Source organism: Prinia subflava, chromosome 26 (assembly GCF_021018805.1).
Source record: "Prinia subflava isolate CZ2003 ecotype Zambia chromosome 26, Cam_Psub_1.2, whole genome shotgun sequence".
Lineage (NCBI taxonomy): Eukaryota > Metazoa > Chordata > Aves > Passeriformes > Cisticolidae > Prinia > Prinia subflava.
In genome coordinates, this window is record NC_086272.1 from 3,840,929 (window position 1) to 3,863,792 (window position 22,864).

Below are 22,864 nucleotides of genomic sequence, written 5' to 3' on the forward strand. Positions count from 1 at the left end.
TCCTGCAGGGAGAGCTGCAAACAGGGAGCATTTCCTTGCCACAAACAGCCAAGCCAGGGGTGCAGGGCAGCTGCTCCAGCCCTCACTGCAGTGCTGTGTGCTGTGCCCTGGAGCTGGGGCTCCCTGCAGAGGGGACTGCACTGGTGTGCCAGAGGAGACAAAGAAGCTTCAGCTTAACCTTAGTGAGGTGGGTGGGTGGGCTGGGAGAGTGGGGAGGCTCAAGGGGATTCACAGAGCTCATCCTGCTGGAAGGACAAGGAAAAGGGAGCAGGAACTCAGCACTGAGGAGAGCTGAGGGCTGAACAGCAGCTCTCACTGACACTAAAATGCCACAGGACCTCGGAGATATTGCTGCTCTTCAGCCAGTGACAGGATGAGGCCCTAAACCTGGGGTTTGGTCTTCCTTGTAGTGAAGGCCATCAAGGAAGGCAACAGTGTGACGGAGACTGTGATGGGCTGCGAACTCACTGGGGGAAAGGAGGGAGCAGTTGTGAAATTTAAAAGTAGGTGGGGGAGAGAAATCTGCAGGGAAGGGCTGAGCTACACCTTGGGCAAGTTGATAAATGTCATTTGGGGTCATCCCAGATTGATTGCATTTCAGAAGTTACTGAACAAGTTTGTTTTTGGAGGGTGTGATGTTTTCCCTCGGAGATGTACACTCTGCAAACTTGAGCTGCATTGCCCAAGTGCTCAAGCAAGTCTCTGCTGCAGGTCACACCATTTCTTCTTTGGCTGATTCTGGCCTGGGGCTGAGCTCCAGCAGAGCCCTGGCAGAGCCCAGAGCAGCCTCAGCATCCGCAGAGCCCAGCTGCAAGGAGAGAAACCAGAACCCGCCCGTCAGCTGAAGGCTCCTGTCCCCCTTGTCCCAGTGCCCGCCGTGCCCAGGCCATGCTGGCCGTGCCCAGAGCGGTGCCCAGAGCTGCCCATCATTGCTGCCCTTGGCAGCAGAGCAGGAGGGCAGGACATGTGCCCAGCCTGCAGCCAGCCGTGGCACATCCACCTCCTCAGCAGCTGCCCACAGCAGGATGCTCCTGTGCTGGCTGCCATCTCCCAAAAGCTCTGATCCCACCCAGGACAAGAAGACGGGACCCACCTGACGCCATCCGCCGCTGGAAGAAAAGCTGCTCCCAAACGATGTCCTCAGCCTTCTCCAAGGGCACGGCCCATCCACGGCACGGCTGGTCCCAAGCACTTCCCCATCCAGACTGGACACCACCTAGAACGCTTCCTTTAGAGAAACAAACAGCAAATTAACGAAAATAGACTACAGACAAAAAGGGAAAATGAGGGAAATGGCACAGTGGATACTGGGGGCTGTTGGCAGGGCCAGGACCCCACACCCATTTCACACCCACCCCACCCCATGCCCCCCAGCCCTGCCAAAATACAGCTTGGCCGCCCACTGAAAAATCAGTTGCTTCCACCCCAGCAAAAGGGGGAACCTTTGTTTCCCGGCCAGCCTGTGCAATGCCCAAATCTGGGAGCATCCCCCTGTGTGTGCACTCATCTGCAAATTCACTGTGGAGCCTGGCTTTGAAGAAGGTGCCAGAATCAAAGTCCATCATCTTCAGCTTTGTGGTGGCCTGGTCGAGGAAGAGGTTTTCATCCTTGATGTTGTCCTGGCTGTCTCCAGCAGCAGCAGCCCCACCGGGCACAGCTTCTCCAGGGGCTGCTTCTCCTTCCCTGGGGGTGAGACCAGGCTGTCAGTGTTCTGCCCAGGGCCCCAGCTGGCAGTGACCCAGGACAAGCCAAAGCAGCTGGGATGGCAGCCAGCAGTGCTGGGCAGAGCAGCTCAGCTCCAGCACAGGGGCTGTGTGTTCCCATCTGATGACCCCTGTGCAGTGACACTGGCAGGACAAAAAAGTCTGGGTCCTTTGCTTCTGATTGCCAAGGCATGTGTGGAGCTGGAACTTACCAGGGCCCTGCATCGCTGTTTCTGTGGCTCTCTCCCTTCTTCTATGGCAGATGACTATCCTGCATCCAGGGATGACACAACAGGTCTTCTACTGAAGGCCGGTCCACATCCAGCATGGATAAACACCGCCGGATGACATCTTGGCACTCTGGCGAGAGAAACCAGAAACCGCCGGTCAGTTGGAGAAGGCTCCTGTCTGCCCCACTGTTCCCATTCTCAGGCCATGCTGCATTTGCTCAGAGCTGGGCCTAAATTTTCCCAGGAATTCCCTTTTTTGGAGGAAAGCAGGACAGCAGGACACGTGCCACCTCCTCAGCAGCTGCCAGAGCCCACTGCTGTCTCCCAGCACTGGCATTTCCCCCGTGCCCAGAGATGAGGATTCACCTTGAGAGAGCCGTGGTGGCAGCGAGAGCTGATGGTCCCAGCTGATCTTGTGGCCCCTCCTGAAAGGGTGCTCCCCACATACCATCTGGTGCAGCAGGATGCCCAGGGACCAGACGGTAGCTGGCTGTCCATAGTACCAGCCAAACTGGTTCCATTCCGGGGGACTGTATGACGGTGTTCCTATGGAATACAGATGGAGTTCATCAGGGGGATGCTGCTGCTCCCAGAGCCTGGCCCCAGCATCCCTGGGCGTGCAGGGGCTGCCCCAGTGGCACGTGGTGTGACCTGCTGCCCTCTGGCCAGCACCTGGGACTTCTGTACGAACTTAGGGTTGGAAAAGAAGCCACTGGTGTCGGAAGGTGGCAGTGGAAGCCCTGGCAAGGCCCAACCATGACAAGCAAAACCCACTCAGTGCTGGGGAAAAACCATGCCTTACTCGTCCCTGCCTGCATTGCCCCAAAAAACATTATGAACCCAAAGCAAACCAGGCAATCACAGCAGTCCAAGCCCTTTCTCACCTGCACACCAAACTGGCTGGTGCACATGTTCTGGCTCCCCTCTCAGCCACCCCCACCCACGGGTGCTTCTGTTGGGCTGGCTGCCCCAGCCCCAGTCCCAGTCCCAGGCAGAGTGGCTGGCAAAGGCTGCCAGCAGGGCTGGAAGCTGGTCCCCCCACCCACTTGTGTTCAAAAGCAACTGGGCTGAAGACTCAGTGCCATGAGTGGCAGGGAAAGGGAGAATCCCCAGAGCCACACCCAGGCTGGGCTGTGAGATGTTGGGCCAGGAGATGTCTGCAATGGGGAGCACACCCTTGCGAGGGCTCACCTGCAAAGTGAGTATAGGCTGTGTCTTGTAGGTAGGTGCCACAGCCAAAATCGATCAATTTGGCCTGCCCGGTGGCCAGGTCAAGCAGGATGTTCTCTGGCTTGAGGTCGCGGTGCAGGACCCCGCAGCTGGTGCAGTGCCGCACGGCCTCCAGCACCTGGCGGAACAGCTCCCGCGCCACCTCCTCGCACAGGAACCGCCGTGCCCGAATGAAATGCTGGAGGTCCTGAGAACGCTCCGGGCGCTCCATGATGATAATGATGTCTTTGGGGAGCTCCAGCCACTCCAGCAGCTGGACGACACCAGGGAAGCCAGTGGAGACCTTGTGCAGCAGCACGATCTCCAGTGGTGCGCTGGTGCCGTTGGGCTGTGGGAGGAGCACAATGTTGTCAGTGGGGCTGAGGCCGTGCCAGGGGCCAGGGACCCCTCAGCCAGCCCGGGATGCTCTGCGCCCTTTGCTGGCCCCACGCCCGCTCTCCCTCCAGGCGTCCTGGCGGCTTCCACCCTGCCCGGCATGGCCCAGCTTCTCCTGCTGGCCCCGCTCACTCACCAGCTCACCCCAATGCCGGACACGGTTCCGTGGCACCCTTTTGATGGCCACCTGCAAGCCAAGGGGAGCAGCAGGCTGAGCTCACTGCCTGCCCTGCCCAGCCCCAGCCTCCTTCTCCTTCGCCCTCCTCCTCCTCCTGCGCCCCTTCCTCGTGCACCCACCACCGGCCCTGCCGCTCACCGGGGCACGGTCCGAGAGCCGTGTGGCCGCCCAGACGCTGCCGAAGCCGCCGTGGCCCAGCAGCGAACCCAGGCGGTACTGCTCCTGGAGGGCCTGCTGCGCCTTCCCTGCCGGCGAGACGCGGCTGTCAGCGCTCGGCCCGGGGCCAGGAACGGCCCCCGAGCGCCCCTCGAGCGGCCCGGGCTGGGCATCCCCAGGCATTTGCTCCTGGCAACGGGACAGCAGCGGCTCAGGGCCAGCGGCCGCGCTGCCAAGCGGAGGAGCTTGGGCCGGGGAAGCCGCAGTGGAGGCGGCGGGAGCAGCCGCACCGCCTGTGTCCTCTGCGGGCCCAGGGACGAGCTGGGGCCGGGGCCGGGGCCGGGGCCGGTGCCGGGGCTGGGGCCGGGGCCGGGGCCGGGGCCGGGGCCGGGGCCGGGGCTGGGGCCGGGACCTGGGCTGGGCTCGGCACAGGCGCAGCCAAAGGCCAGCAATGCTGCCCCAGCCCCAGGCACTGATGCCCGCCCAGCAGCGCCATCGCCAGCACTGCCAGAGCCGGGCGAAGGCGAGACCGCGGCGGGACGCCCGGGGGCAGGGACGGGGCAGCCCCGCCCGGGGCCGGGGGTGGGCCCGAGGCATGGCCCGGCCCAGCAGGGGAGAGGGAGACTGGGTTGGGAGGGGGACACTGGGAAAGGGAGAGGCTGCGGGACTGTGGGAGAGGGAGAGGGGAAGCACGGGTTGGTCAACAAAGCCGCTTTTTTCTTCTCTGGTGCTGCCGCTGCTGCCGCTGCTGCCGCTGCTGCCGCTGCTGCCGCTGCTGCCGCTGCTGCCGCTGCTGCCGCTGCTGCCGCTGCAACTGAAGCTCCAGGGCCGTTTGTCCCCTTGTCAGTTTTTTCCGTTGCCCCCTCTGCCTCGCACCGAGCCCTGCACTCCCCGGGGCAGCCCCTGAGCCTGTCCAAACACGGGAACTTCGCCGTTTTCAGTCAAGGCCCAGTCTTGACTCCTGCACAGTGACAGAGGAATCCCCTTGGCTGCTGCTGTGCATTGTCCCTGCTGAGGGTCAGACACTGTCACAGCACATTCCCTGAATGCAGAATTTGAACCTGACCCAAGCACTGCACTTGTGTCTCCGGCATTGCTTTCCAAGAAAAACGGGAAGGCAAACTGGATGTAGCTCATGGTATTTTACAGTGTCTAAATCTTGCCAAGTCTTGGATGTCAGAGGTGAGACCCATTTAGAATTAATGAGATGGAGAAGTAGTTTAAGATGGAAAGTGGGACAGAGAAATAAACAGAGGAAAATATCTTGGGTTGTTTCTTTCCACTTTCATTTCATTTCCGAAAAGCTGTTTCCGTTTTCCCAGAATCTTCTCCACAGTCCTGTCTGCTCTTTCCAAGAACCTTTCCTGGAGAACAAGTTGCACCATCTGTCACAAGATATCCCACCCATGCAGCTTCTCTTGACTTTCCACAACATGTGTGAAGCAGGAGTCTTGCAGCAAAGCAGGAGAAAGGTTTTGAGAACTTGACAACTTTTTCTTTCCTTTCCCCATGTGTGCTGGGGAGTTGTGCCATTGGGAAGGTTTTCATTGTTCCTGTCCTACCCGAAGCAAACAGGACGGGCTCCCAGGGGTACCTACTGGGAGTCTGTTATCGTCCACCCAAGCAGGAAGAAGAGGTGGACAACTTCTTCTCTAAGAAGCTGGAGAATGTTTCAGGATCACCAGCCCTTGTTCTCGTAGGTGACTTTAACCTACCAGACATCTGCTGGGAACTCAATACAGCAGCAAAGAGGCAGTGCAGGAAGGTTTTGGAGTGGATGGAGGACAACTTTTTGTGACAGCGGGTGAGTGAGGCCAGCAGGGGAGGGACTATGTTCGACCTGTTGTTTGCAAATAGAGAAGGGCTGGTGGGAGATGTGGTGCTTGGAGGCTGCTTGGGGCACAGGGATCATGAAATTACAGAGTTCTCAATATGTGGTGAAATCAGGAGGGACATCAAAAAGATTTTTGCATTGGACTTCTGGAGGGCAGACTTTGGCCGTTTTAGGAGACTTATTCCGAGAGTTCCTTGGGAAGGAACCCTTAAAAACAGAGGAGTCCAGGAAAGGTGGGTGTGCTTCAATGCAGAGATCTTGAGGGCACAGGAACAGACTGTCCCTGTGTGCTGAAAGATGAGCTGACAAGGCAAACGTCCAGCCTGGATGGGCAAGGAGATTTCAGAGGAACTTAGGAATAAAAAGAGGATGTATCATTTTTGGAAGGAGGGTCAGGTCTCTCAGGAAGTATTTAAGGGAACATGTAGGAAAAAAAATATTAGGGAGGCCAAAGCTCAGTTTGAAGTCGTTTTGGCACCTTTTGTAAAGGATAATAAAATATGTTTTTACAAATAAATTAATGGCAAAAGGAAGGGTAGGACCAACCTTTGTTCTCTACTGGATGTGGGAGGGAACTTAGGAACTGCAGATGAGGCGAAGACAAAAGTGCTTAACTGAGCCTTCTTTGGCTCAGCCTTTAGTGGGAAGACGGCTTGTCCTCAGGACAGCTGCCGTCCTGGGCTGGTAGATGGTGTCAGGGAGCAGAAAGGTGCCCCTGTTATCCAGGAGGAGGCAGTCAGAGAACTGCTGAGCCACTTGGATGTTCAAAATCCATGGGCCCAGATGGGATCCAGCCCAGGGTGTTGAGGGAGCTGGCAGATGAGCTTGTGAAGCCACTCTCCATCATTTCCCAACAGTCCTGGCTCACTGGTGAGGTTCCAGAGGACTGGAGGTTGGCCAATGTGTTGTGTGACCCCTACACCATAAGGGTAGAAAGGAGGATCCTGGTAATTATAGGCCAGTTTGATATGGGAAACATATCTAAAATTCAGATATTTAGAAGCATTTAATGTGCTTAAGCAGATGGAGGGGAAGCAGAAATATACAGCTTATTTAGCAATCCTGTAAAAGCAGAAAAACAACTTGTAGCAGAACACATGAGGATTTAGTTGCTACCTGAAGGCCATAGAGATAAGATGTATATTGTGAAAACTCAGTAAAGCAAGACTTAGGTATAGTGAAAACCCCATAAAGCAGAACCTGCGGCTTAAGAAATCAGAAAGAACCAGGCTCGTGGTTTTGGCCAGGTCAAAGTGACCTGGGAGTTAGCCAAACCTTCACTGCACCTGCCCAGAGGAAGAGGTCAAACAGTGAACAACTGAGGAAGACCTCTTACTTCATCAGAAGACCCCAGCCTGCAACCACCAGGAGATGTGGCACCAGAGAAAGCTAATTATAATAGGAAGTGCAAGGAGGCAGAGAGTGGGCAGAGAATGGGCGGGGAGGGAGGGGTTGTTTTGTGGGATCTGAGTGTATTTAAACCTTAAACCTGTCTCAACCAGGTACGCAGGTATGGTGGAAAATCCCCCTTGTGTCCCAGATGGAAATAAAACTGCTTTACAGTTTTAATTGTTAAATCCTTATCCCACAGCTCAAGTCAGCCTGACCACAGTACCCAGTAGGGTACTGCAGCAGCTTATACTGAGTGTCATCACACAGCACCTACAGGATGGCCAGGCTATCAGACCCGGCCAGCACGGGTTTAAGAACAGAAGGTCGTGTTTGACCAACCTGGTCTCCGTTTATGACCAGGTGACCCGCCGGGTGGGTGCGGGAAAGGCAGTGGATGTTGTGTACCTGGATTTCAGCAAGGCCTTGGACACTGTCTCCCACTGCACACTCCTGGAAAAGCTGGCAGCCCACAGCTTGGACAGGAGCACTCTGTGCTGGGTTAAGAACTGCCTGCATGGCTGAGCCCAGAGAGTGGTGGTGAAGGTTCTGCATCCAGCTGCTGGCACCAGTGGTGTTCCCCTGGGGTCTGTGCTGGGGCCAGTTCTGTTCAATATTTTTATTGACGACATGGATGAGGGGATTGAGTCTTTCATTAGTAAATTTGCAGCTGACACTAAGCTTGGACCGTGTGTCCATCTACTGGAGGGTAGGAGGGCTCTGCAGAGAGACCTGGAATGACTGGATGGATGGGCAGAGTCCAATAGGATGAAGTTTAATAAGTGCAAGTACTGAGTCCTGCATTTTGGCCACAAAAACTTCCTGCAGCACTCCAGGCTGGCAAGAGAGTGGCTGGACAGCAGCCAGGGAAGGGGACCTGGGGCACTGCTGGACAGCAGGCTGGACATGAGGCAGCAGTGTGGGCAGGTGGGCAAGAAGGCCAATGGCTCCTGGCCTGGATCAGGAATGGCGTGGCCAGCAGGAGCAGGGCAGTGTTTCTTCTCCTGTACTCGGCACTGGTGAGGCTGCACCTCGAGTGCCGTGTCCAGTTCTGGGCCCCCAATTTAGGAAGGACATTGAGACGCTTGAGCACGTCCAGGAGAGGGCAACAAGGCTGGTGAGGGGCTTGGAACAAAAACCCTGTTAAGAATGGCTGAGGGAGCTGTGGTTGTTTCGCCTGGAGAAAAGGAGACTCAGAGGTGACCTAATCGCTCTCTACAATTCCCTGAAGGGTAGCTGTAGTCAGGTGGGGTTTGGTCTCTTTCTCCAGACAGCAGCTGACACAACAAAAGGACAGTCTTCAGCTGCCCCAAGGGAAATACAGGATGGATATTAGGAAGAAGTTTTTCACAGAGAGAGTGATAAAGTACTGGAATGGTCTGCCTGTGGAGGTGGTGGAGTCACCATCCCTGGATGTGTTTAAAAAAAGATTGGATGAGGCACTCAGAGCCATGGTTTAGTTGAGGTGTTGGAGCATGGGTTGGATTTGATGATCTTGAAGGTCTCATCCTACCCAATCATTCTGTGAATTCTGTAAGAAATTTAGGCTCAGTTCTGGTGGCTCATTCCATCCTGGCCCAGGGCACAGCATCAGGAAGGTCTTTGCATTCCAAGGCTTTGCTGCAGCCAAAGAAATCTCCTGGCTCAGGGTCACCTTTCCTGCTCAGCCAGACCCAAGAGCGCCCCAGCAACAGCAGAGAATGGCAGCATTGCCATGGGCTGGCACAGCAGGGGGAGATTTCCCCCTTGAGAGTGGCTCATATTGCAGTTTTTGCATTCAGGCAGCTGCAGATCCCTCCGCTTTGGTTGCACAGCAGCTGGAAATGCAAATGCAGGAGCTCTGTTCATGCCCAGCCACAGCAGGTGACAGCAAGGACAGGCTCCTGGCAGCGTGACATTGGTAGGCAGCTCCTTCAACAAAAGCTGGGGGCTGGAACTCTGTGCAGAAAATGCCCTGATGGTCTCTGCACCCAGGCAAAAGGAACAAAGTTTCAGTTTTGGCCTCTCTAGAGAGCACCAAAATGATTCCTTTTCAGGGCAAGGGTCCATTGCCGGCTGTTCCCCAACCCCCAGAGGAGAGCCCAGGGGCCCAAGGAACTGCGAGCAGGGACTCTGCAGGAGCCGGGACAGCGAGAGAGCCCGGGCTGAAGGTCAGCCCCGGGGCGGGCAGGGCCTGGGAGGGGGCACAGCCCGGGGGTCCCGCAGAGCCTCCCTGCTGCAAAGGCCCGGCTGGGACAGCGGGGCAGCTGCCGGGAGCCGTGTGCCAGGGCCGGGCCGCGGGTGGGTGTTCAAAGCGCCTCCAGGGGAGCAGCTTTTTGTCCTGGCCCGGGGGCATTCCCGCGGGGTCGGGGTCCCTGCGAAGGCGCAGGAGGGCAGGGTGGAAGGGGTTAGTTTATGGGTTTGTTTTTGGATTATTTTTTGTGGGGGTTGATGGCTGGTTGGGATTTTATTGTTTTGGGAGGGGATACGGGCAATGTTTTTTTGTGAGATGCCCCCGGCAGTTTGAACCCCCTTGGGTGCGGGGAGCGCTGGCGCAGCCCCGGCACGGGCGGGGCGGCCCCGGGCGGGCTGTGGGAGCCGGGAGCGGCCGCCCGGGCCCGGAGCCGCCGCCTTGGGCCGGGAGCCCCCCGGGCAGAGCTCTGTGCTCGGGGCCCAGGCCCGGGCAGCCCGGGGAGCTCTCGGTGGCCCGTGGGCCCCGGCGCAGGTGGGTCCGTGTGGCCGGGCTCGCAGGGGAGCGGAGCGGCCCGGCCGTGGCCGTGCGGGGCCAGCTGGAGCTCAGGGGTCCGGGCTGGGCCGGGCAAAGGCTGAGGGAGAGCGGGGGAAGCGATGGCACAGAGGTCCCGGGCTCCCCGTGCCCCCCTGGCCACGCAGCCGGGCTCGGGGGCCGCCTCGTTCAGACCCGGCCCCGGCTGCGGGGGTCCCCGGGGCCCTGGGGAGGGGGCGGCGGGGGCTGGCGGAGCTCTGTGCCCGGGGCTGGGCGCGGCTGCCCAGGGAGCGGGGGATGCAGGGTCCCCCCGTGGTGGGGCTTGCTCTGCCCGGCTCAGGGGCTGCATTGTCAGCCCAGAGACACGTGGGGATCGCCCGGTACCAGCAGCGCTGGGAGGCAAACCCGGGAATGGGGGGAGCAGAAACGGGCAGTGCGAGAGCTGGGGCTGTTCCAGAAGCCTGGACAGGTTGGGAGCAAGGACAAGGGGGACCCATGGACACCCCAGGACTCTGAAAGAGGGACCCTGGATAGTGCTGAGCCCAGGGACACCTGTGATCCCCAAGTGGTGAGCCCGGAGAAGGGGAACCTCGTGGATTCTCAGGAGCCACAGCAGCCCAGAGAGGGCCAACACCAATAAAAACTTGACCCGGGGCAACACTGACAGGGGGGCCTCCAGGACCCCAAAGTGGAGACATGAGAGAGGGGAAACTCATGGTTGGGTGTTTTTGCTGAATCTTGGTCACTTGGTAATTTTGGAGAAATGAATATTTGTGTTTTGGAGGTTTATATGGGCACCAGATGGCCGGTGACTTCTAGAGATGGATTTGGGCAGGAGGAACCCCCCAACCCAATGTGCTCATATACTGTATTTTTCCCCAAAGCAGAATTTCCCACTCCCAGACCTTGACCAGATGGAGAAGGCAGCTGCAAGGAAGAGGAAGATGGCCAGGGACAGCCAGGCAGGTGAGGAGGAAGTCAGTGCCCCTTTGCCCCTCTCTCCTGCTCCATCTCCCAGCCCAGCCTGGCCCCGGCTGCAGGACAACCCCGCTGCCGACGCCGTCCTGCCGGGGATGCACTGGGGGGATCTCCTTGCCCTTCCCTCTGGCATGGAGGCAAATCCCATCCACTCCTTGTGCTTCCTCCCCTGGACAAAGAGCTGAGGACAGAGACCAGGGAGGACAAATCCCCACGGCAGAACCTCATGGAAGAGGCTGTTTTGAGCGGCTCCATGGTGCAGGAATGCAACGGGGAAGAAAAGTCACAGAGATCCCGCAGGAGGAGGGGCTCCAAACCCATCTCAGGGTGCTCAGAGGAGGAAAGACCCACGCAGTGCCAGGAAGGTGGACAGAGCTTCAGCCAGGGCTCTGAGCTGGTGGTGCATGAGCAGCTTCATGATGGGGAGAAGCCCCACAAGTTCTTGGAGTGTGGGAAGAGCTTCAGCTGGAGCAACACCCTGATCCAGTACCAGATGATCCACACCAGGGAGAGGCCCCATGAGTGTCCTGAGTGTGGGAAGAGGTTTCAGACCAGCTCACATCTCCTCAAGAACCAGTGGATTCACACAGAGGAGAAGCACTTCTGCTGTCCTGTCTGCAGGAAGGGCTTCAAGAACAACTCCCACCTCGTCACCCACCAGCGCATCCACACCAGGGAGAGGCCCTGTGAGTGTCCCCAGTGCAGGAAGAGCTTCACCCACAGCTCTCCCTTGACCAGGCACCGACAGAGGCACTGGTAAGGGAAGCCCTGTGAGTGACTCAACTGTGGGGAGAGCTTTGTGTGCTGCTCCAACTCTATCCTGCATCAGGGGATCACGTTGGGCAGAGCCCTGATGACCCACATTCCCTGTCATCTGCACTGGGGAGACACTGGGCTGGTGGTCCTTTTGTTTGGTGGTCCCTAATATTCTTTTGATTTCTCTTCATCCCTTTGAAACAGACAAAATTGGGATAAAAATGAACAAATTCATCAAAGACATCTAAAGGCTCAATTTTTCCTAGTCGTTTGAGGGGATCGGGGATTCAGGGATATACTTGAAGGGATTTAGGGATTTGGGGGTATTTGGTGTCATTTTCTCCATTTCCTGGCACTCAAAGAGTAATAAGAAGGTTTGATTTTTTTACCTCAAAACCACTCAATGCCACAGAAAGCTATTCAACCCCACCCCAAAATTTCTTGATTTCAGCAGCCCCTCAGGGTGGAACGGGGTTGGAAGGACTTTGGTGAAGTGTGCTGCAAATCAGGAGGGGTGAGATGGGCATTGGGTGGAATGGGATGGGTGGGATGGGGTTTGGGAGGGGTGGGATGGGGGAAATATGTCTTGGGAAGGGGGTCCTGATGTCGAGGAGAGGTGGGATGGCTTTGGGTGGGGTTTGGGAAGGTGTGGTGAAATCTGGAATGAGAAAGCCGAAGGCTGGGAATAGTGAAGGGAGAGGGAACCCATTCCTGAGGGAGTTTTTGGGTATTCCACATTCCTAAAGGCATTTTGGTGCATCCCAGGTTTCTGAGGTGGTTTGGGGGCACTCCCCAATTCTTGGCAGGGGGTTCCTGAGAGCAGCTCCATGGAGCCCCATTGCCAAGGGTGGTTGCTTTGGGCACGAGCTCAGAGCTGCAGCCAGAGTCCATTGCCTCGGTGCTGGAGAGCAGAGAAATGATGAAAGGCCCCAGACATCTGCAGGGTGTGTTTGGGGGACCAGGACAAGTTCTGCATAGGTGGGACAGTCACTGCCCCAGCCCCAGCCACTGCAGCCTCTGGGCCAGCCCCAAAGTGGCTGCCAAGCCCCTGGCACCCCCAAAACCCCACCTGTGAGAGGGACCAGAGCAGGTGAGGCTGTGACACGGCTGTGACACTGACACCTCCCACGGCCCCGGAGCTCACAGCAGCTGAGATGGGCTGGATCCAAGGCCCTGGCTGTGGATGTCTCTCTCTCTCTCTTCTCCTGACTTCCTCTTCTCAAAATATGGATAACTTGAAGTTGTAGGGTTTAGCGTTTTCTGAGTCAGTGCTTTGTAAAGTGCCTTACCATAATTCCAGGTTTAATATAATTTATAAGCTGGGTACTATTTCTGTGTAAATGTTTATATCATAGGTTATAACTTAGGAAAAATACTGTTCAGTGCTGTTCTTTTGTTAAATTGTGTAAGGTGTAAGTTAAGGTTAAGGTAGAAGCTAAGTCCTGTTAGTTTCAGCTCTGTTCAGCTTTTAGGCCATGTTCCTTTTATCCTTGCCCTCACTGTCCTCTTGTCACACACACACAGAGGGACAGTTCTCGGTTTGTGGTTTGATTGCTGGATTTGGTTTGGCTGTGTTGATGCTTTCCTTCCTTGGTGTGCCCAGAGTGTCCAGTCAGGGGTAGAGTGACTCTTGCCAAGGAACTTTGTCATGCCTCACCACCTGTGCTCCCAATTGGTGACTTCTGTCAAATATGCTAATCTGCTAAACTTATAAAACTGTATTGACTTCATGGGCGGGTTGGGCGTTTTGTGGACATTTTCTGTATCTGCCCCTTGGAGGCCTCCAATAAAGATCAGCCTTTCTGTTACCTCCTCTATAATATTATCTCCAAAGGGTGTTACTTTATTTCTAGGTTCTATAAGGCATCAACACAGCGGGGCCTCAGGGCACCCAGGAGACCACAGTGACACAATGACATCTTGGGGAGCCAAGTGCCAGCTGCAAACACAGCGGGGCCTGATGGAAGCCAGGAGCCACTTGGAGAGTGCCAGGGCACGTGGAACTCAGTGCCCGCTGTGACACAGCACAGCCCCATGGAGCTCAGCAGACCACTGTGACAACGTGGAATCTCAGGGATGCAAGGCTCTGCTTGGGCAGAGTGGGGTCTCCTGGGACACAGGTGCCACTGGGGCATTGCCAGCTCTTGTATAACCCAGTGCCCCTTGTGACACAGGGCAGCCTCATGGAACTGTCCTGGGGATGGTTCATAACCCATCACCATTTTGGGTTGTTTTTTGTTTTGTACCAGGAATGGTCACTGCCTCCCCTCCCTGCCTCTGGGAGTGCTGCAATGGGTGGAGGGGCAGCCCGGGGTCCTGCAGGGGCTGGGGGCCAGGGGCTGCTCTTCCTTCTGCTTGGGGCCATTGACTCAGTGGCCACGTGGCACAGCGCATCTGCTTTGAGGTCTTGTTGCCCTGTGGTTTTGGTCTTTTGCTTTTTCCTCTTGTTTTTTTTTCTCCTTCAACACTGTTACTGGGGCTTGCCAGCTTGCTTCTCTGCTCCTCTGCTGCTTGGGAGAGGAAAAATTCTCTGCACCTGGTGGGCTCCCGCAAGGCTTTATCCTCAAACCTGTCCTGGGGGTGGATCAGGGATGGAGTCTCCCAGGATCATTTCTGCTTAGTGGGTGGACTGCCTGACAGCTCCAGCTGACCATGGAATGTCAAGGGTCACTTCTCATCTGCCCCTGGACCTCTGGGGATCCATGACTTCCTTCCTGTGAAAAAGAACTGTCCTTCTCTTCCAGGGACCCATGGCCAAAAATGGGATTTGGCCTCGAAAATTCTGTTTATCCAAAGAATTCTTCCAGCCAAAAGCTTCCAGGAGGGAAAAGTCTGTCTGGCTTGGCCTCCTGGGGGCCACGTCTGGCCACCAGATCTCCTCTGGTGATCTACCACCAAAACACTGGGGCTCTGTGCTTTTCTTCCTATGGAAAAGGACTGTCGTTCTCGTCCACGAGCCCATGGTCAAAATCGGGATTTTAGCCCCCAAATTCTATCCAAGGATTACTCCCAGGAAGAGCTACCAGGACAGACAAGTCTTGCTGGCCTTGGCCTCCTGGGAGCCACCTCTGATGTGCCTTCAAAACATTGGGGCTCCACCCTTTCCTTGCCATGGGAAAGAACCGTCATTCCAGGTGTCCATGATCAAAATCCAGAAGATTCCACTTCCGAATTTCAGTATATCCAAGGATTGTTATCAGACCAAACCTTCTGGAAAAGACAGATCTGCCTGGCTTGGCCTCCCAGGGGCCGCCTCTCATCTGCCTTCAAAACACTGGGGCTTTGTGCTTTTCCTCCTATGGAATTAAACATCTTCCATGTCCAAGTTCCCATGGCCAATATTGAGAATCCATCTCCCAAATTCCATATATCCAAGGATTGTTCCAAGACAGAAGCTGCCATGACAGACAGGTGTGGCTGCCCTCACTTACCGTGGCCACCTCTCATCTTCCAAACCTCTTGGACTTCGTGCTTTTCTTTCATATGGAAAAAACCCCATCCTTCTTGACAGGGCACCCGTGGCCAAAATTGGGATTCCACCTCCCAAATTCCATCGCTCCAGGGATTGCTCTCAGACAAAAGCCACCAGTACTGTCAGGTCTGGCTGGTCTGGCCTCCTGAGGGCCAGCTCTCGCCTGCCTTCCAAACACTGGAGCTCCATGCTTTCCTTTTCATGGAAAAGACTCACCCAGCTCATCCAGGCACAAATGGCTGAAAGTGGGATTCCACATTCCAAATCCCCAATATCCAAGGGCTGCTCCCAGACAAACCTGCCTGGACAGATGGATGTGGCTGGCCTTGGCCTCTGGTGGCTGTGTCTCATCTGTCTCTGAAACACTGGGACTCGGTGCTTTCCTTCCTCTGGAGACCACTGTGACCCTGCGTGGGCTGGTGGAACCCAGGGCCATGGGGACACTGCAGGGCTTGTGGGACCAAGGGGGCCACAGTGATCCTGGGGTGTTCCATGGAACCAAGGGGGCCACAGTGATCCTGTGGTGTTCCATGGAGCCAAGGGGGCCACAGTGATCCTGTGGTGTTCCATGGGACCAAGGGGATCACAGTGATCCTGTGGTGTTCCATGGAGCCAAGGGGGTCACAGTGATCCTGTGGTGTTCCATGGGACCAAGGGGGCCACAGTGATCCTGTGGTGTTCCATGGAGCCAAGGGGGCCACAGTGATCCTGTGGTGTTCCATGGGACCAAGGGGATCACAGTGATCCTGTGGTGTTCCATGGAGCCAAGGGGGCCACAGTGATCCTGTGGTGTTCCATGGGACCAAGGGGGCCACAGTGATCCTGTGGTGTTCCATGGAGCCAAGGGGGCCACAGTGATCCTGTGGTGTTCCATGGGACCAAGGGGCCACAGTGATCCTGTGGTGTTCCATGGATCCAAGGGGATCACAGTGATCCTGTGGTGTTCGATGGGACCAAGGGGATCACAGTGATCCTGGGGTGTTCCATGGATCCAAGGGGGCCACTGTGGCACTGAGGAGCCCCAAAGAACCACGGGGCCTTTGTGACACTGCAGGGCCCCATGGAACCAAGGGAACAGGGAACAGCTCTGGCTGGCTTCGGCTCCTGGGGCTGCCTGAGGGGTCCAGCTGATCTTGGAATGGTGAGAGCTGCTTCTCCTCTGCCCCTGGAGCACTGGGGCTCTGAGCTTTCCTTCCTATGGAACAGAACTGTCCTTCTTGTCCAGGCTCTTGGCCTCAACCTCTTGACCACTGTATAGGGACAAAGGAGCTCTGTGCTCAGTGGAGTGGAGAATGAGGACAGGGGATGAGAGCTCTGGGAGGGACTGAAAAGTGGTTTCAGAGATGATGGATCCTATTAACATAGTAGAAAACAGCCAGAGAAAGAAATTATTACTGCAAAGGGCAGCACGGGAGGCACAGAGTAGACATGAGGAGAAAGGAATTTCCCTGCCAGGGCAGGGCTGTGATGCAACACATCCCCCAGAAGGAGTCTGGAGCAGCCCAAGGCTCTGTGTGCCCAGGCAGAGGCAGGCAGGACGCAGAGCTGTCAGCAAAGGAAGGGGCCAGCCAGGTGGGGCAGCCGGGGGATGAGGACAGCCTGCAGGGACAGAGGCGCAGGGCACGGACACCGTAGGACAGCCTGGGCTGCACAGGGCACAGGGATGGGCAGCAGCTGAAAGGCCCTGACACAGCCAACTCCTGCAGCACTTGGGCCGTGGCTGCTGGCCCTGGGCCTGAGCCATCAGGAGGGGACAAGTGACCCTTGCAGGCCTGGGGCCTCATTGCCTCCTTGTCCCTGCTCAGCAGCCTGGCAGGGGCCGCCCCATGGTGCTGCCCTTGGCATTGCACATCCCCACATCCCAGTGGCCCGGGAAGAGCCCTGAGCTGTGAGGGAGGGACAGGATCTGCCTTGGCAGGGGCTGGGGCTCAGACCTTGGCCTTTTTCACTCCTGAAACACATCCAGGTTTGCTCAGCATCAGAGGCACCTTTGCCTTGTTTGTCCCCACCTGTCATCACTGCCTGCAGTGTTCTGCTCTGACTGCTCTGACTGGAACCTGGGGACACTTTCTCAATCGTGTCTCTCAGTGGGATCCATTAAAACTTAAAAAAACTTTGGAACTTAAATTTAACTTTGAGTTCTTCAAAAGTTTCCTGAACATCCTCTCAGGGACTGAATCTCATGTAATTAACACCAAAGCCCCAAGAGACTCATTAAAATTCTTGTGCTGTATCTGTACTGCTGAGCTGAGCTGGGCTCCTGGCACAGAGGCAGCTCTTGGCAACCAATAAAAGCTTCAAAAAGCCATTTCTCCTGAGGAGCAGCTTCTCTCCCAGCCCAGCAGGGCTGAGGGCACTGCCTGCAGGTACCTGAGAGCAGTGAAGCAGACAGAGGCTTAAAGCAGCTGGAAGGACAATTCTGAGGCCATTCATGGATAAATCTCCACCATTTCTGACACAGTGAGTCTCTGGCTGCAGGGATCTCCTCAAGCTGAGCCAGGACAGCACTGAGGTGACTGTAAGGATGGCTCTGCTGCCCTTGCTGCTTTGGGGGAGGATGTGCTCCAGAGCGGGGCTGCCCTGGGCACCGTCAGAGGGACAGGGCAGGAGCTGGGGCTGCAGCCAGGGCTGCCCAGTGCTGTGGTGCAGAGCAGGTCCTGCAGCCCTGAGGGCTCTTGGCCAGCCCAGGGCATCTGCCACCTGCCAGGGGCAGCTCTCAGCCTGCCTGGGAGCTCCCCATGGACTGTGGGGAGAAGTTGGAAGTGGAAGGAGCCACCCCCATCAGGGCAGATTCCTGCTGCTGTGGAGATGGTGCTGCATGGCCAGGGCTGCTCTCAGCTTTCTCATAAAGGAAAGGGAAAGGGGCTGTCAGGGTTGTCTGTGCCACTGACACTCCTGCACTGTCACCCTGGGGATCAGCAGATCTGCCTCAGATCTCCCTCAGAAAGTGCCTCCTCACCTTGCTCTAGCTACAGACAGTAGCAGCAGCACTTTGGCTTGCAGCATCTCTGTTTGTCTGAGCGGCCCTTAAGGCCCTGGTGGCAGGGAGATGCCCCTGGGCAGTGCCCTGTGCTGGGAGGGGTGTGCAGGGCAGAGCTGAGCCCCCAGGGCAGGGCTGGGCTCTGGGAGCACTGGCAGGGACAAGGCTTGGATAGAGAGACACAGCTCCCAGGAGGCACAACTACAGGCAGCAGAGAGCCAGACCAATCCTAAATATCCTTCCCTGTTCAGCAACACAAAAAAAAAGGAGAGAAGAGTTTAGGGATACATTTTTTTTTTTAATTTCAAGCTTTCAGAAATTCTACTCTTTTTTCAGGCTTGTTTTAAGTGGTATCACCCTGAAATAGAAGGAGGTGTAATCAACAAAGGGCACCTGTGTGGGGCCAGCAGTTCTGACTGCACTGAGGCACAGGGAGCCCTTTTTTCCCTCTGGGCTCCCCAGTGTTCAGGCTGAGAGCAATGCTGAAGATGAGGCAGGAACTCAGCAGCACAAACCCAAACTCAAAAAAGTTTAGAAAAATTCCCTTGTGATAAGTAATTTTGAGGGGATTACAAATACAATATATAGGATTGACAGAAGGAATATGATACCACTTTGTCAGTGTCTTCTTTCAACAGTCCACAATGCCCAGAGTGAAGAAATGTCCAACAGCAGCTCCATCAGCCACTTCCTCCTGCTGCCATTGGCACACACGCGGCAGCTGCAGCTCCTGCACTTCTGCCTCTTCCTGGCCATCTCCCTGGCTGCCCTCCTGGCCAACGGCCTCATCATCAGCGCCGCAGCCTGCGGCCACCTCCTGCACAGCCCCATGTTCTTCTTCCTGCTCAACCTGGCCCTCAGCAACCTGGGCTCCATCTGCACCACTGTCCCCAAAGCCATGCACAATTCCCTCTGGGACACCAGCACCATCTCCTACTCAGGATGTGCTGCACAGCTATTTCTGTTTGTATTTCTCATTTCAGCAGAATAATCCCTTCTCACCATCATGTGCTACGACCGCTGCGTGTCCATCTGCAAACCCCTGCACTACGGGACCCTCCTGGGCAGCAGAGCTTGTGCCCACATGGCAGCAGCTGTCTGGGCCAGTGCCTTTCTCACGTCTCTTCTGCACATGGCCAATACATTTTCCCTGCCCCTGTGCCAGAGCAATGCCCTGGGCCAGTTCTTCTGTGAAATCCCACAGATCCTCAAGGTCTCCTGCTCACACTCCAACCTCAGGGAATTTGGGCTCACTGTGCCAAGTGCTTTCCTATATTTTCGCTGGTTTGTGTTCATTGTTTTCTCCTATGTGCAGATCTTCAGGGCCGTGCTGAGGATCCCCTCTAAGCAGGGACAGCACAAAGCCTTTTCCACCTGCCTCCTCACCTGGCCGTGGGCTCCCTGTTTGTCAGCACCTCATTTTTTGCCTACCTGAAGCCCCCCTCCATCTCCTCCCCATCCCTGGATCTGGCCCTGTCAGGTCTGTACTTGGTGGTGCCTCCGGCCCTGAATCCCCTCATCTACAGCCTGAGGAACCAGGAGCTCCAGGCTGCAGTGTGGAGACTGATGACTAGACGATTTCAGAAACACTTAACTGCTGGCCAATTTCTTGCAAATCACTTGTAATAGAATTGATATTTCATACTACTTCTTGGTTTCATTTTTGAGGTTCTTTTTATTTGTTTTACTTATTAAATCTTATCCAGAAATTAAAGTCATTGTTTCTGCCACTTCTCTTTTTTTTTTCTCTCCACCTCTGTTGCCATGAGATTTTCCTAGTTTTCTGAGCGTTCATATTAAAGTAGAAGGTTTGCACCTTCTCATGATCCTTTCATGTAAACACCAGTTGTGTTCGATAAACATTGCTATTGTTTTCACATTCCTTGCTGGAACAGACAAGACTGTGTGACTGTCCCTTTGACCAATGTGGTTGAGAGGTGGGAATGCCACTCTTCAATCCATGGTCACCTTGCTAGAAGTATATAATAGGAAGTAACAAACAAAGCAGGAGATTCTCCCTGCTGCTCTGATCTCCCCAAATTCGTGGCTCCATGTGTCTTTTCGGGCGAGGCTTCCAGCGACATCTGGAGCCCACGTGGTCAACTTGCAAGCTGTGAGACGAGAAAAAAGAAAAAAGAAGAAAAAACCCCGTCTTCCATGGCTGCAATCAGAAACTCACGATGTTCTCGGAAGATCAACTCCTAATAGAACTTCTCTGATCATTTTTGGTGTCCTGTGAAGCCGAGCTACCCAATGGACACGTAAGAGAACTGTACACTTGGGGAAAGACGTGGAATTTTTTATAGTGCTGAGAAAGCACTTTCAATCACCCCATGGAAAACCCTAGGGAAAAGCCTTTTTCCATCCGTCCTTGATGGAGATTCCAATGCGGGCATGCTCTTGGGGTCTTGGGGCACAGTCTTTCTGTTTCTAAGACAGACTGTTCAAGATTGGGATTCGGATTCGGGTATTGAGATAGACAGCAGATCGGTTCCCCTGCCAGCAGCTCTGTCCCTTTCGACGATGAATGCTCTGAAGCAGGGTTCGAGCCACCGCGGGAGGTCCCGACCCCCATGTCAGGGGTTGAGTGTGGCCAGCGCAAATTTTGGGAGGGCTGCGAAGTTTTTAAGTCCCTTTGCTGGGTCAGCGTGCGCTGGGGCGGCCGGTGGGCCGTGGGAGCAAGGAATCCCGGCCCCTGGATCGGTGGTGCCTTCTGCAAGGGCGCTGGGTGCAGAGGCATCCCTCCCCCTCGGCCCTGGAGTGGGGACAGAGGCGTCGCCTGCGCCATTGGCGGCCGTGCCGGCGAGGAGCGACCCTGCGGAGGAAAACCCCCCATGCCCTGCCCCGTGCATGCAGTGCCAGCCCGGCCCTGCAGCCCGCCCCCTCCCCGCACAACCCGCCGAAAGTGGGCTGGGTTCCGCGGCGGCCGTGCCACCGCCTCCCTGCCGGGCCGGGACCTGCCCAACTGGTCCTGGCCCCCCCCAAACCGGCAGGGGGCTGAGCGCTGTTGCGGATCTGCCGCCCCTCCCTGCCCCGTGTGGCGAATTCCTCCCCGCACAGAGCTGGGGGGCTGAGCAACCATGCCACTGCCACTCCCCAGGCCAGCACTTGCAGGCTGAGCGGGGAGCAGGGGTGGCAGCCGTGCCGCTGCCATCGCCCCCCGGCCGGGACTTCTCTGCCCGGTCCCGGGCCCCCCGAACTGGCAGGGGGCGCAAAGCCGTGGCGAATCTGCCACGCTCCCCTGGCCAGTTCAATGTACACGCCCCCGCACACAGCGGAGACTGAGGCGGCGTCTCTGCTGTCCCCCCGCTCCCCTGGCCGGCCCAAGCCAGCTGTGAGAGGGACGAGCAAGGCTGAAGCGTTGTCAGATGTGCACGCTCGCCCTGCCCTGAATTGGGATGCAATTTCTGGTCCTGCATTGCAGGCGAGCCCGGTTGCTGAGCTGACGGAGCCGCTGTCTGAATGTGCAGCACTGCCCCAGCCTGTCCCGAGAGCTGTGGGCTGTGGTTTCACAGCCTCACGGCCACACTGCCCTGTCCTGGGCAGATCTGCCTCCCTTCCGAGGGGAGGTAGTCAAGTGTGATCTCAGTTTTTCTGATGTCATACAGCTGATCAGTGTAAAATGTATGGATTTGACCTTTCCATATGAAATTAGATGCCTGGCTTTGGCGTTATTTGGACCTGTTCAGGTTTCTAGCTTTGAAGACAATTGGGAACGACTGGCCACAGAAGTGGCTGTCCAAAATAGTCAATTTTCTCAAGAAGATCCTTGGTTTGGGGTCAGAGCTGATTTGCTTACCGGGAGAAGCGAATATGCTCACCCCGACGTGCAGTTGGCTTTTCTCAGACTGTTCTGAATCTGTACAGACACATAGGTATATCTGCACTGGTAAAAACTATGTTATCCTCCTCTCTAAAGCAGGAGTTCTTGGGTATAGTCCAGAAGCCAGATGAGACCTTTGTTCAATTTGTAAAGTGTCTGATGCATTCTTTGGAGAAGCAAGTTGAGGATAGCACTTTGAAAGTAATTTTGCTAGAACAATTTGCAAGGAGCAATGCTAACGCGGCTTGCCAGAGGCTCCTTGGAAGCCTTCCTGAGACTTCTGATGTCCTGGAAATGATCCAGGTCTGTGCGGTTTTGGACACCTCTGACCTTAAGGTGTCTGCCCCGGCTGCTGCCCCACAGCCGTCCCATAAGGGGCTGAAGAGTGAGCAGCAGACCCAGGCAAATGTTCAGGCCAGTGGAAAACAGGGAAAGGAGGCACAGAAAGTGACTCCCTTGTTCTTCTGCACACGGTGTGGCGGGCCAGACCATACTGCAGACATATGTAAAGCAGTGGTTCATGTTGATGGCCAGCCCTTGCCAAGCCTGAAAAGTCGGAAGCGGAGAAAGCACCAAAGACGTCTGGGGAACAAAACAGTTTCCTAAGCCCTGGAGCAAGAACAAGTTTGTTTGGCTGGCTTGCAGCCAGCACCTGCAGTTCAGGAGGTGTTGATGTCACCACAGTAGCAATGGTCGTTTTTGGACTCTTGAGAAGTGCACACTTGTGCAGTGGTTCCCACACCCACCTCCCATGTCGCATTCTTTGAGAAAATTCAATTGCTCAATTTGTGTTTTTTAAGTTTTCTGTCCTCAGGTTCGGGGATCGGTGTCATGAAGGCGGCCGCTCAAGTCTGCTGAGCTGCCTCAGGTGCACTGGACTGATCCTGTCTGATCCTGAAATCTTGTGTACTCTGTGCCACTCTGGTGCCACCCATCAGAGATGGCTCTTCGAGATCTGATTGACATGGACACGGACTGGCCATCCTCTCCTTTCCCGTATGGCCTCCATAGTGGTTTTGGATCCTGTGGAGCTGCCTGTTGCAGGATGGGGTGGAG

General features: G+C 55.9%; 1 protein-coding gene across 1 annotated transcript; it reads right to left on the bottom strand.

Annotated features, from left to right (window-relative positions):
* Positions 1 to 1,956: 1,956 nt before the first annotated feature.
* LOC134562221 (serine/threonine-protein kinase pim-1-like) lies at positions 1,957 to 22,561 on the bottom strand. Its single transcript, XM_063419643.1, has 7 exons — positions 22,555 to 22,561; positions 21,094 to 21,317; positions 3,855 to 4,496; positions 3,675 to 3,725; positions 3,125 to 3,491; positions 2,300 to 2,479; positions 1,957 to 2,063 (listed from the first exon to the last, which is right to left on the bottom strand). Exons 1-7 carry the CDS (start codon positions 22,559 to 22,561, stop codon positions 1,957 to 1,959), a joined length of 1,578 nt encoding a protein of 525 aa, XP_063275713.1.
* Positions 22,562 to 22,864: the final 303 nt, after the last annotated feature.

Coding starts and splice junctions, on each gene's coding strand:
- LOC134562221 (XM_063419643.1), bottom strand. Junction 3,726..3,854: donor GGCTCTCGGACCGTGCCCCG/GTGAGCGGCAGG, acceptor CTTGGCTTGCAG/GTGGCCATCAAAAGGGTGCC. Junction 2,480..3,124: donor AGCCTATACTCACTTTGCAG/GTGAGCCCTCGC, acceptor TGTATTCCATAG/GAACACCGTCATACAGTCCC.